This window comes from Microcaecilia unicolor, chromosome 9 (genome assembly GCF_901765095.1).
Source record: "Microcaecilia unicolor chromosome 9, aMicUni1.1, whole genome shotgun sequence".
Taxonomy (NCBI): domain Eukaryota; kingdom Metazoa; phylum Chordata; class Amphibia; order Gymnophiona; family Siphonopidae; genus Microcaecilia; species Microcaecilia unicolor.
The window spans coordinates 142564309-142578616 of NC_044039.1; the positions used below are offsets into that span (position 1 = coordinate 142564309).

The 14308-nt window shown below is 44.0% G+C and overlaps 1 protein-coding gene across 1 annotated transcript in view; it reads left to right on the forward strand.

Annotated features, from left to right (window-relative positions):
* The first annotated feature begins 1941 nt into the window (after window positions 1-1941).
* The window catches only part of LTK (leukocyte receptor tyrosine kinase), a 251737-nt gene continuing 239370 nt past the window's right edge, over window positions 1942-14308 (forward strand). The window contains exon 1 of the mRNA XM_030215372.1: window positions 1942-2063. Within this exon, the coding sequence (XP_030071232.1) occupies window positions 1997-2063 (67 nt within the window). The 5' untranslated portion in view covers window positions 1942-1996. The remainder of the gene's footprint in view (window positions 2064-14308) is intronic.

Consider the following 14308-nt stretch of genomic DNA (forward strand, 5'->3'; position numbering starts at 1 on the left):
ATAAAAGGCAACCCCAACGTTCTGAAGCCTTCACGGAAGTTGAGGCGCCCGAGATATCCGGTGTGTCCTGGAGTGTCTGCACCGCCCTCGCGTCAAAACGTCATGACATCGAGGGCGGAGCTATAACACTCGAGGCCCGAAACCGAAACGCCACAGGCACGGCCACGGAGGCGCAGCAAACAAAAAAAAACCCAAAACCCTACCCACACACAGCGACGCCAACACCGAACAAGGCAAGTAGCTCGGAGGGAGGGGGCCCCTTGCTAGCGCCCGTTTCATTGCCCTCAGAAACGGGCATTTATTCCTAGTAGATACATATAGTGCTAGAAATTATTCTACAAGACTTTGCTACTGTTCATGAAAACTTTGTGAAAGCTTCCTCAGAAAGTGGCAAAGCCTTGCAGAATTAATGTGAAATCTTGTGAAAATAACAGAAGGTGACTGGATTGTTAGCTGTGGATAGTGCAACATTTACTGCCTGAATAATTCACAAAGATAAGAACTCCACTCCATGTATGAACACGAGTGTGCCTCTCTCCCACATGGCTTTATTTTATCTGAATTATTCAAGGTGATGGAGTGACAAGTACAGCAAATCTTTGCTCTGGTTTTGCAAATGAAAACATCTCCCTGCAGAAAACGTAGATCGATCTATCCCTGTCTCTTTTCTAAGCTCAGTAGCTGCCCTTTTCTGGCCTTTGTGTTCGTCCAGGTTCTCCTAAACAGGTCCTGGAGACAGGGGTGTAGCTAGGTGGGGCCACGGGGGCATGAGCCCCCACAGATTTAGCCCTGGTTCCCCTCTACTTTCGACTCCCCTTATGCTGCTGCCACCGCCCCTCCCCCGCCACTGCCAGGTACCTTTGCTGGCGAGGATCTCCAACCCACGTGCAGGACTAGCATGCAGGACGTCAGTTAGGACTCACAGCACAGATCAGCGAATGTTGACGGAGACCGGCGCTGAAGAAGACTAAGGCTGGCGGGGGGTTGGGGACCCCCTCCAGCAAAGGTACCTGGTGGCAGCGGAAAAGGTCGAAAGTGGCGGGGGAGGGTCGGCGGCTGGGGGAGGCGGGCTAAAATGTGCCCCCCACCTTGGGCTCTGGACCCCACTTCCGCCGAGGTCTGGCTACGCCCCTGCCTGGAGACACTCCCAGACTTCTTGCTACAAGACCCCTTAACCACTATACTCACAAGTGAGCAGAGCAAGGATATATCTAGTGCTAAGAAGTGAGGAGGGGGAAGCACGACTGAGGAAGACTAAGGCGAAAAGATAGATCTTTAAGGCAGGTGCGGAAAATAGTAAGGGATTCACAGAGGTGTGTGGAAAAGGTGTAAAAAGGTATTAAGACCTTGCCTAGACCGTCACTCATAAGATCAAAATAATATTAGGTGCTGGGAGAGGTAAGGAGACACCACAAGGTGAATTTGATTTGACTTTATTTATTTCGTATTCTGACTATTGCTATACGCATCGACAGATTACATTTTACAAATGATAACATGGAGGTAGCTAGGCGCCAGAAAATGGAATAGATTTAAAACTATGAATGAAATATAACTTGCTGCTCCTAATACAGTGAATCAAGCAGATTATAGTATCCGTTAAGTACTGTAAAAGGACTGGGGGCATTAGATTTCAAGGAAAGATTTTGTTGTTGTCCATGGTAATGAAAATTAAACAACTTATCGAAACGCTGACTTAAGTTAGGTGGAAATCAGAAAACAAGTGTAACGCAGAATCTGAGGAACCAAGAGGGCTTTAGGACCCAAGGGGAACCCCATTGAGCCGGGAGGTAGGAAGGCTTCAATAAGTCAGCAGGAGAGGAGTGGTAGAGAGCAGCAGAGGAGCTTCTGCAGAGACAGAGAGGGAGGGAGATGGAAGAGGGTGGGAGAAACAGCCACAAAGTGTGTGAGAGCCGAAGGAAACGGATAAATAGGGACACAGAAAACACCACTGGGAGACACGCTGAGTAATCATTGTGCAACACTCACCAAACTCATGGATTGCCTCCCACATCTGCCCAGTGCTCTCCAGCTGGCTCTGGGGACCATCACGATGTTACTGGGTAAGCAACTATTTTTCTCAGTTAAAAGCACAGCTCCTATTAAGAAAATAAAATAGGCTTCTCCTTGTCTGGGTATTCTGTACAAATGCTTGCCTCCTGCGTTGCGAATTAACAGTGGAAAAGTGTGAGGTGATTTTTATTTTTTTGTTATATTTGTACCCCGCGCTTTCCCACTCATGGCAGGCTCAATGCGGCGGGCAATGGAGAGTTAAGTGACTTGCCCAGAGTCACAAGGAGCTGCCTGTGCCGGGAATCGAACTCAGTTCCTCAGGACCAAAGTCCACCACCCTAACCACTAAGCCACTCCTCCAGTGGTTTCAATTGTGCATTTTATGGATAGTTATGCGAGCCAAGTTCAGCTCTTTTGCAAATTGTTGGCTGACTGGCACACCTATTTTTGCGGGTCTTTGTTAACAGAACTGTTAGGTGCAGTAAGGTAGGTGAATTCTTGCCTGAGTTGAGGGAGACCAGGAGGGATTCTCTTCGAAGATAATGTTAATCATGAAGAGACTGAGCATTGAATGTGGTTCTGTCATGTAGTCACTTCTCCACATCGTTCTCTCTCCATACGTTTTCTTATCTGCTTATATTTTGTGAAACTAAAGTGGAGCTACGTTTGCGTGAAAATCTTTACAATTGGGGAACTAAAACTAGAGTTAGTAGTAACCATAGTAAAAGACAATTTTAATTGTGACACACCGATTGTAATCTCCAGGTCACTTATTGGATAATGTATGCAAAACTGTCATGCTTTACTGGTGTTACTGGAAGCCGATAGATACCCTAAACCATGTGAAGGTTTAGCACTTTCTGGTCCATTATCTCCAAGATATGAAACCAAGATATGCCAGAAGTTGGTCATTCATCAGCTCCTCCATCTGAGCTGGTAGTTAAACTGTTTTTCTACTTCACCTGGTTCCTCATATCCTATCCCAGTATCACACTGACCTGGTACAGACTTCCATTAATTCAAATCATTAAAACATGAAAATGACTATGTGATGGACGTGTGTTTAATGCATAACCCAGTTGAGGTACCTCAAAAAAAGATACTCTGTTCATTGTATTCTTCAGTTATTTATTTAACAGAGCTGCCATGTAGAAAATAACATGTGCTTGTGAAGTAAAACTTTTCAATCAATCTCATTTTTTGTTTAGATGCACTGCAAGATTTTTTTTCTGACTGCATTACACCTTCAGTAGCTGTTCATTCAGAAATCTTCACGGCATTGATGTAGATACTAGTTTGGGGATGTGAGCAGGTTTCATAGCAGCTGTAGTGGGACACACACATTTAATTAAAGGCATAACACTGCAGAATGCCAGATATTAGAGAAATGCATTTTTGTGCAGTCTGCCTTGGTGTGAGATGATGCTATGAGGGTGAGATAATAATCAGGCCTGATGACAGGGGAGGGGTGGGGTCATGGAGGTATCATGACCTCGGGGCCCATAGGTGCCAGGGTCCCACCCACCATGCCCACCACTATGATTATTTAAAATGTGAAGCATGTGCAGTGCAGCCAGGCCCATCCTGAGACCAGAGAAGGGCGACAAAAATGATAAAGGGGATGGGATGACATCCCTATGAGGAAAGGTTGAATCATTTAGGGCTCTTCAGCTTGGAGAAAAGACAGCTGAGGGAGATATGATAGAGGTCTATAAAATAATGAGTGGAGTGGAACGGATAGATGTGAAGCGTCTGTTTACGCTTTCCAAAAATACTAGGACTAGGGGGCATGCGATGAAGCTACAAAGTAGTACATTTAATACAAATTGGAGAAAATGTTTCTTCACTCAACGTGTAGTTAAACTCTGGAATTTGTTGCCAGAGAATGTTGTAAAGGCGGTTAGCTTAACATGGTTTAAAAAAGGTCTGGGCAGCTTCCTAAAGGAAAAGTCCACAGACCATTATTAAATTGAGTTGGGGAAAATCGATTGTTATTTCTGGGATAAGCAGCATAAAATATATAGAACTTTTTGGGGATCTTGCCAGGTATTTCTGACCTGGATTGGCCACTGTTGGAAACAAGATGCTGGGCTTGATGGACCATTGGTCTGTCCCAGTATGGCAATACTTATGTACTTATGTAATCCATGATGCTCTCTGCATGCACACCATCACACTGGCAACTGCTGGCTTGGTGCAATCTGTCCTGATCTGCCCACTGTGATTTGCCAGGTAAGGTTATGCCAGCTCTGGATTCCCTGTATAGGGGCCCATGTACTTCTCTGCCCCAGGTCCTGTCGTGGCTGTTGGCGCTCCTGAATATAATCAAGGCTGGTGCAACCCTTAGGCAAGACTAAGCAACAGTTGCCCAGAGAAATAACTTTCTGGGGGGGGGGGGGGAGGGGGGCAATGAACAGCTGCAATCAAAGCACAAATGATATCACACAAATTCAAAGAAACAACAGGAAATGCTTTTACCAGTAGGGAGGGTGGGCGAGCTGAGTGACTGTCAAATAGCCATTTACCCAGACTATTTTGGGAGGGATAGTGGTTGGGTGATCATGATTGTTGGGGGGCCAAGTGGCCCAAAGTTAAGGGTAGCTAATACTCTTGCAGTGGCTCTGAATATATTATATAGGAGGGATTGAAGACTAGCAGAAAAAATTAAATCAGCAAGAATAGGAACACTGCCAATTTTATAATACAGAGAAAAACTGTGGAGTTATTTGTGCCTCAGAAGCCTTAGCCTTTCCGGATGAAGATGCTGTGAAATGAAAAGTGTGAATATTACAGTTCCAGCTTCTCCTTTTAACAAACTAACACATTTTAAAAAATCATATAAATTGATACCTTCTTAGAAGATTACCTTAATACAGTTCATGACTAGATTTCGGGAGTTAACGCTCCCATCCTTTATTTCCTTGTATTCAAATGACTAGTTTGAAATTAGTCAGTTATTATTTAGTTATGAGAATCATTTATCCCACTGATGCTAGTGGTTCTCAGAAGATTACAAGTAAACATATAATAATCATATAAACAGCCCTCAAAGGTGTAAGAACCGTACCCGGTAAAACAAATGTGATCCTGGAAGCTCATTTTAATGAACTGCAGTGCTATTTCTTCTTGCTTAAAGCTGTGGAGACATCGCACCAGCGACTGAATTGATACTGGTAGCAAGAGTAGCAAGTGCTGTATGTTGTGATTCTGTCATGAGGTATAATGTGTGTTTAATAGAGCCAGGGATGGAAATCTTGAAATGATGAAATACACCACTGACACATGAATAGAAACTGCTGCCCCTACTTTGAAAAAGTGGGAATGTCTGATTCAGATGCAGGGAAGTGAATCCAAGAAGACGTCATACCTCTGACGCCCAAAGGTCCATCGCTAAAGCCAAGCAGTGCAACCCCCCCAGCACAAGAACAGCACAGAAACCTAGCTCTCCAATGCTCAAAGCAAATGACGTTCAATTTATCTGCGTACTATGAAACCGAAAGCAAGGGGGAGGAGTGTGCCTGGTGCATGCGCACAAGAGTTTCACGGTAAGTGCAGCTCTCGTGCGCATGCCCAGGCAAGACCGGAAGTGCAAGCACACATCGGCACTGTTTCTTCTGCGCCTTTAAAAATAAGCTTCTCAAAAATTGTTTTCACATGAGAGGTTCATATTTAAGCGCAGAAAAACAGGCACCCATGTGTGCTTGCACTGTTGGTTTTGCTCGGACTGACACACGTTCGTTTCTTGCTATCAGCATTTATAGGCTGCAAGGCTTCCTTCTGCTTCTAAAAGAAGGCGAAACGGTCAATTTAAAGTTTCTTCAAAACCTTCGGCAGCATTTGTTTACGTGCTGTTCTTTGAGCATTGGGAAGGAATACCAAATGACCTCATTAGCATCCATTTGAATACATGCAAATACTATTTGCAGCCATCTTTGGCGTACACGATGTTTCCTGCGCTAAAGCCCTCTGAACATTTTGTACACATTAACGTGTGTGCCAGTCTGGCATTAATCATTTCCAACGCCGGCGTTAGGTTTTGAGCATCAGGCCCCTTGGTCTGTTGCTTTTCTCTGTAATGTGGAGGAAAGTGACGTGAGATGTAAGGATCTGAATACTAATCTTTGCCCTTTGGCCTCATTTAAAAAAAAATTGAACTCGTGGCATTTATTATGGACAGCATTGCTTAGAAGCTCTAGAGATCCCAATTTATGACTAACCTTCTCTACACATTTTTATTTCATATGTATCCGTGATGTTCAGGGCACACAAAATATCTGACAGGTTGTGAGCTGTCACACCTCACTCCTTTATTAAAGAGACCAGGAAGGAGATACTTTAGATGACTCAAAGGAATCCCACATGAATCTGCATTCTTCAAGTGCAGTTTCCTCATCCAGGGATTTATCTCTTCTGTTTGTAGCTTTTCATTTAAAGGAGAGCACGTTGAGAGTTCTGTTAAGCTGGCAAAAATAGGGTTACTAAGGAATAAGCAGTAAAATAGCTGGGTAGAGTTGGATCCACCGGTCTTGCAATCCAGAGGTGGCCGGTTCAAATCCCTCTGCTGCTCCTTGTGATCTTAGACAAGTCACTTAACCTTCCATTGCCTCAGACAGAAACTTAGATTGTGAGCCCTCCTGGGACAGAGAAATATCCAGAGTACCTGAATGTAACTTACCTTGAGCTACTACTGAAAAAGGTGTGAACAAAATCTAAATAAATTTAGGGTGGTGATATTACAAAAGGTTTTTCCATGTGTTAAGCCAGGTTTGCACATGGAAACCTTTTATAAAATCAGGCAGCTTTTAGATGCTTTTAACAAAATCACAGTAATCGTATGTGCACTACGCGAAGGAATTGCAATGTATGCATGCATTTTATAAAATATGCAGGTAGACCCTTAGATTGTTTAGATTGTAAGCTCTTTTGAGCAGGGACTGTCTCTCTATGTCAGGTGTTCAGCGCTGCGTGCGTCTGGTAGCGCTATACAAATGCTAATAATAATTACACTAACTGCAGAACATGCATAAATATGTGCATCAACATTTGAATGCTGTTGGTCTCGGATCTGGGAATTTTATAAAGGTACAAAGGCGCTTGTGTTGCGTTTATAAAATGGAGACTTTAACACAGGCATTCGGGATGGGCTGTCATTTGCCACAACATGGGACATGTCAGCGACGGGGGGGGGGGGGGGGGGGGGGGGGGGGTCGGCAGCACCAGGGGGGGCTAAAATGTGCCCCAGCACCTCAGGCTCTGGACTCCCCTCCTGCTGAAGTCTGGCTACACCCCTGTGGAACTCCTTACCACCCAAAATAAGAAATATACAGGAATATACTAGATTCTGCAAAATCCTCAAATCGTTCCTATTCAAACAAACCTCACAAAGAACGACCATATCTCAAACAATTAATTACCTGAATTGGTTATTACTCTAATTACCATTAACTTCCTCTTTGCTTCATGTACATTTTCTCATTCCTAATAGATTTTGTAAATGTTAAACATCCATAGCTATCCCTGTATGTTTATGATACTGTATTGCAAAATTGGATTCTTAAAACAAATTACTTTCTTATGCATTATTCTTTGTTATGTACCCTATAATGTTTATTGTAAGCCACATTGAACACTTGTTTGGGACAATGTGGGATATAAATGTCACAAATAAATAAATAAATAAATAAATAAATACCCTTTGCGTGCACCATTTCTGGTGCTTACCCGGCTGTAATCGCGCTGCCCAGTTACCACTGGGTTAGTGCAGGAGCCCTTACCACCACCTCAATGGGTGGCAGTAAGTGCTCCCCCCGGAATGGCTGGGGACGTTCACCCACCAAGTTACCTTGAGGACAGAGATCACCCACCTGAGGCAAAGCACCCTCAAGTCCCTGTTCGGGCACCACCTGCATACTCCTTTCCTTGAATCGGAGACAGGAGTAGCCTTCTGGAGCTCTCCTGGAGGGTGGACCCTCGAGAAATGTTCCCTCCCCCCAGGCAGAACCCCAGGCAAGAAAAACCCTGACTACTAAATAAATATTAGACAATAAATGTTTATTCACCTCCTCACCCAATAACTGGCACTACTGTCCCCGTAACATTCACCGTTCCCTCTCTTCCTGCTGTGACTTCCTCTGCCCCCAGTCCCCCCCCCCCCCACCAACTGCCACTCGCTCACTCCCTCTGTTGTAAAGAGGGCACCCTACCTCCCGGACCCACCATTGGTCCCTCACCGAGCCTACCTTACAACCCCGGTGGTCCAGTGGTGAGCTGGGGCAGGAGCGATCCTTCTACATTTCCTACCCATGCAGTCTCCATACTGAAAATGACTGCTGCAAGTTTCAGTAGCAATCTTGCGGCAACCATTTTCAGTACTGAGACTGCAAGGGCAGGAATGTAGGAAGATTACTTACCACTGGACCACCAGGGCTGTAAAGTAGGCCCAGGAGGGTTTTTCCTCTTCACAATGGAAGGAGTGAGTGAGTGGGAGTTTCCAATTGGGGGGGGGGGGTGCTGGGAGCAGAGCCAGCCGTGGCAGGACACCTCGGGAAAGGGAGGGAATGGCAGGAATGCTGGATGCCATGGGGGAGGGGGGAGGGGGGAGGGAGGGGAAGAAGGAGAGAGAGGATTACTTGAATATAAACCATTGTTTTCTATTCGAGTTAACATTTTGCCTCCTTTTTTCAGGGGAAAAATGTTATCTCGTTTTATATTCGGATGGCTTTATATTCAAGTATATACGGTACTTTAATTATTAATCATCTTGATTATTGCAACACTTTGTTGATGGGTTTAAAAAAAGACTCAGATGCATAGCCGTCAGCTATATGTAACTTTATAAGTCTATATGCTTTGAAAATGAGCCCCATATCTCCTCAGCATTAAAATACCCCCATTGGATCCCAATCAATCGCAGAGTCCAATTCAAGGCTTTATATGTAGTTTTTAGACCAATGAATAGTAGAGGCCTCCAGTGTCTCTGAGATCGCCTAGAGTTATTTATGACTAAAAGACTCTTACACCTGTCGGCAAAAGGTCAATAGGTGGAAATGAAAAGGAATGCTTTTTCCTCTCTTGGGAACACTTTATGGAATAATTTCCCCTCGAAACCAAGATTAGTGGGAGATTATTTGGGTTTCAGAAAGTTAGGTAAAAGCTTAGCTCACACTAATGGATATCGGCACACGTTAAATACTCAGTGTTCTGTTTTCTACCTATGGACCAACGTGGCACTTAGGATGTTTTTTATCAAGCCGCGCTAGTGGTTCCTGCGCGGCAATGCCAATGAAGCCTATTCAAAGTGAATGGGCTTTGTCAGCGTTACCGCACGCAGTTTGATAAAAGAGGCCCTTAGTGCATACTAATGTCTGTTAGCATCAAAGGGCCCCTTAATAGAGAGAGGTCTTATTAATATGGTGGGAATTTATGTGTGTTTGTTCCATTTGCTTGATAATTAACTCCATTAATTTTATTGTTTTACATAAAATAAATTTAATTTTATTAGATAACGATACCTATAAACTGTGCTCAATTTTGAAGCTTATTTAGTAATTTTGATTTTACATATTATATTATGGACTAGTTTGATGTCTGCTGGAGAGTGGTATTTTAAAACTTTCTAATTTTAATTATTGCATGTTTGTTCTAACTGCCACCATCTTATTTGTTGTATTTTATGTTATAGGTTATTGGATTTAGCCTTAAGCTTCTAATTAGTTACTTGGACTACAAGCCTAAGTAATAAATAAATGTATTTGTAGGTTGCTGTCTACCCCAGGTGCTGCCAAATGGGATGCAAGTCTTGTTAGTACTGCAGGTCTAGGAGAGCCAGCAGTTTGACGTAAAATGGAGATCTAGGTTACTTACCAGGGCTAGGCCACAGAGTCGATTAGATCTGAATGTGAGTTTAGCACAAACTTGCATAAACTATGGTCTGTGGAGGCAAGGCCGATTCTAGCTGCAGTATGCCACATTTGGCAGGAAGTGACACCGTCAAACTGGAAGTGATGCAGCCACTGACCATCAGACATATATGGAAGGAACCCCCACTCCCCGTCATGCTCATTAGGCTTTATGAGGTGTATCTTCCCAGTCTTCAATGATTCACCTCCTACAAGGTTGGCAATTTATGGCCCTCAGACCCAAAAGAATTCCTACCCCTCCTCTGCAAGTGATACAGCACAAAAGTAAGGGTATTACTTTTGATGGTAGATTTGGGGCAAAACCCTGGATTGATTAGGATCAGATTTGGGCACACTCCTGAGATGTGTGAGCAACTTAATTGCTAACGAGCTGTTAACAACTAATAATTGGATGTTTAGCACCAATTATTGAGGTTAATTAGCACCAATTAGGATGTGTGGGAGCATATGGCTGCATGCCGTTCTATAACCCTGGATGCCTAAATCCCATAGCATGCATCCCAGAAGGGGGCATGGCCATGGGATAAGTATGGGCGAGCCAGGGATGTTCCAAAAAGTTGCACACAGTCTTATAAAGAGTAACGGAATTCAAACATGCGTGGGATATGCATAAAGGAATCCTGTGCAGTAGGAATGGATCCTCAGAAGCTTAGCCAAAATTGGGTGGAGGAGCAGGTGGGGGAAGAGAGGTTGGTGGTTGGGAGGCGAGGATAGTGGAGGGCAGACTTATACGGTCTGTGCCAGAGCCGGTGATGGGAGGCGGGACTGGTGGTTGGGAGGCAGGAAATACTACTGGGCAGACTTGTACAGTCTGTGCCCTGAAAAAGGCAGGTACAAATCAAGGTAAGGTATACACATACAGTGGTGGAAATAAGTATTTGATCCCTTGCTGATTTTGTAAGTTTGCCCACTGACAAAGACATGAGCAGCCCATAATTGAAGGGTAGGTTATTGGTAACAGTGAGAGATAGCACATCACAAATTAAATCCGGAAAATCACATTGTGGAAAGTATATGAATTCCATCTCCATCTAAAGCTAGATGGGAATCAACGCGAACATCTGCATTCTTTTTCCTAGCGCCTACATTTTGGAATTGTCTTCCTAAAGAACTTAGGCTTTGAAGATTCTTATATTCATTTTTGTAAAATTTTAAAAACATAATTTTTTCGAGAGTCATTTGAAAATAATGTTTAAAATAAAAACAAAGGAGAAAGAAGGAAATAAGAGTGAGAAAGAAAGGAGGAAAAATACAATAAAATAAAGAAAAAAAATTAGATTTTTTGATTTTATTAAATGTTTTTATGATTATAGCCTGAGAAATTTGTATGAATGTTATTAACAGAATGTCTTTTTGAGGTGCTTTCCTATCATAAATGGATTTCAGAGTATGTTTATCCACCATTTTTAATGTTATTTTAAATTAAATTGTAAACCGTTCTGATTTACTTTTGTAATAAGCGACGGTCTAGTAAATGAATAAACGATATTCTATAAAGTGCACATGCTTTATAGAGCAGCATTAGCACTGATCTTTTCCAGTGCCCATTTTTGAGTACCATTTATAGAAGTCTTCCTAGTTGGCTATGTCCTGTAATTCTGCGTCAGCCAATTTGCGAGAAAAACATTGAAAAGAGGTAAACATCAATAAACACAGTTGAAATGGAGATGGACATCTGTATATGCTGTCTGGTCCAGTCTGGAGGGTCAGGTGGCAGTGGCTTTGTATTGGTGTGATCCCCAAGGTTGGGTCCTCTGCTTTTTGGGTTAGCTGGGACTGATGATTCTGTAAGTCTGTTATTCATAGCCTCCAAGGGATGGGAGTCTCACCCATTGCATAAGTGTGAGACCTGACTGACTGCAGGTTCAGATAGGAGCTATGGTGCATGATCCCTGGCCCAGAACTGTCACTTCAATGACAATGTTAGGTACACTGGGAATGAAGGGATATAAAAATGGGAGGGGAGGAGGAGGAGGAGGAGGAATTTTTAGTTAGTTATGAATAAAGGGTAGCAGATGCCAGCTCTGGTTGTGACTGAGCTGGAAGTACAAAGCAGCTTAACAAACAACATGCACATTCATGACGTCTTATTTCTGTGATGGATATGACTTGTGACTTTGAGGTCTGTAGAATGAAACACACTAAAAACTGTTTGAGCATGTGAGTTGGTAAGATTGTAATGTGCAAGTCAGTCCTGTGCTGGAGCTGACCCAAGGATGAAGGGCTTACACTCAATCTCTGACCCACTCTTACCCAGGGCCGTTGCAACATGGTAAGCATAGCAGGGAGGGTACCAAAAGTTGCCACCATTTACCCATTGAGCCAACCAATGGGGGGATGGGGCAGAATTCTCCGTCCCAGATGCCCTTTCTTCTACCTGCTCTGCACTTTAAATTTGCCTGCAGAGCACAGGCGTATGTCTTTTGCTGCTGATGCTCTGCCTATTCTCTATCTGCTCTGGCCTCTGACTCTGTCTGTTTGTTTGTCAGAACTAATTGCTTCCTGTTTCTTGGCTCCTAAGGTTTTGGCCTGGGTCCTAAATTCTATTTGTCAAATACCCATTGTAAACTACATAATGCTTAGTGACAAGTGATATATTAAATTAATAAATCACAAGCGAAAATGGAAAAGCTCCTACCCTTGCAAAATCTACCTAACAAATCCACATATAAACTAGGGGTCACTCACTGATATGAAAGCAGGAAGAAACCATTGCGACAATCTCCCACAGGGGCGCTATGGCAGAGATAGTGCATTCCTCTATCTCAGGAGTAGGCAACTCTGTTTCTCTAGTGCAGGGGTTTTCAACCCTGTCCTCGGGACACACCCATCCAGTCAGGTTTTCAGGATATCCACAGTGAATATGCATGAGATAGATTTGCATGCACTTTCTTCACTGTATGCAAATTTATCTTGTGCAAATTCATTGTGGATATTCTGAAAACCTGATTGGGTGGGTGTGTCTCGAGGACTGGGTTGAGAACCTGTGCTCTAGTGCCATGAGACAGTCAGATTTTTAGGATATTCACAGTTATATGTAGCATCCCCTTCAGGTAAAGAAGAATATTCACAGCCAAGGAGGGAGATAGCTGGCAGAAGAAACACTTTTGTCAATATTCAGCTGGTGGTGGTCAGCGGTTTTTTAAAATGCTGACCGCCTGGGCAAAATTGGACCCTGATATTCAATGCTAGGCCATATCTAGAAACCAGCATTGAATATCCCAGCCTGACTGGACTCTGTCAAACTGTCAGCTCTTATGTGGGTCCCATATGATATTCAGTCAGGATCTGCATAAGACACTTATGTAGATCCTGGCTGATTTTTAGCCAGGACCTGCATAAGAATATCTGGGCAGTTCACACCCGTTCCAATTCTGATCTCCCCTCCTTCCCAGCCACCCCCTTGAAGAGCATCAAAATGGCTGCCATGACCTGTAGTGGCAGTCTTGTGGTACTTCGGTAGTACCACAAGGCTGCTGCTAGAGATCACGGCAGCCGTTTTGAAGTGAGAGCTATAATGGGCTGGAGTGAGTGGGCATCGCTCCTGCCCTTTCTCTGCCAAACCATCAGGGATTGGAAAGGTAGACCCAGTGGGGCCTATGAAGGTTTGTGGATCCTTGTTGGGGGATCAGATGCTCCTCCAGGGGGAAGCGAGGCAGGGTGGATTGGAATGGGGGGGGGGGGGGAGATCAGATGTTTTGTGGGGACAGAGGGAGGCAGATAGTGGGATAGGAGTCAGGGGGTCAGATGTTCTTCTGGGGGATGGGAGGGGGTCGACTGGTGCAGGAGATCACAGTACTTCAGGCCACTACCTGGAAGTTATGTGGATGCTGGAAAGTATTCAGTGCCAGCACCTGCTTAGCTAACATACAAAGTTGGAAACACTATTTATGTGGTCCTACATAAATAGCGAGTAGAGGAGTGGCCTAGTGGTTAGAGCACCAGTCTTGCAATCCAGAGGTGGCAAGTTCAAATCCCGCTGCTGTTCCTTGGGGTCTACATGCTGGTGCACTGAATATTGTCAGCACCTGCTTAACTCCTGGCTCCTCCTCCAGAATGCTTCTCTTGTGCCTGGACTTAGAAGGGCTGTTTAGTGCCAATATTCAGCAGCACTGCCTGGTTAAGGGCCACTGAATGTCAGCCTGCTGAGCTCTTTTTTAAGTGGGCAGGAGCCTCTTCTGCCCACTTAAACCACTTTGAGTATCATACCCATTGTATTTGCACCACACTTGGCTCATTAGCCCAGTTGGGACACAAAGGAGTTTCTCATCTGCAAGGGGTCAAACAGTGTCTTTAAATCCTAAGCCCCAGTTTCCCTTTAGACTGTTCTGTTATAGGGTTTACCTTGATTTCCAAAGAAGTTACTAGCAACAACA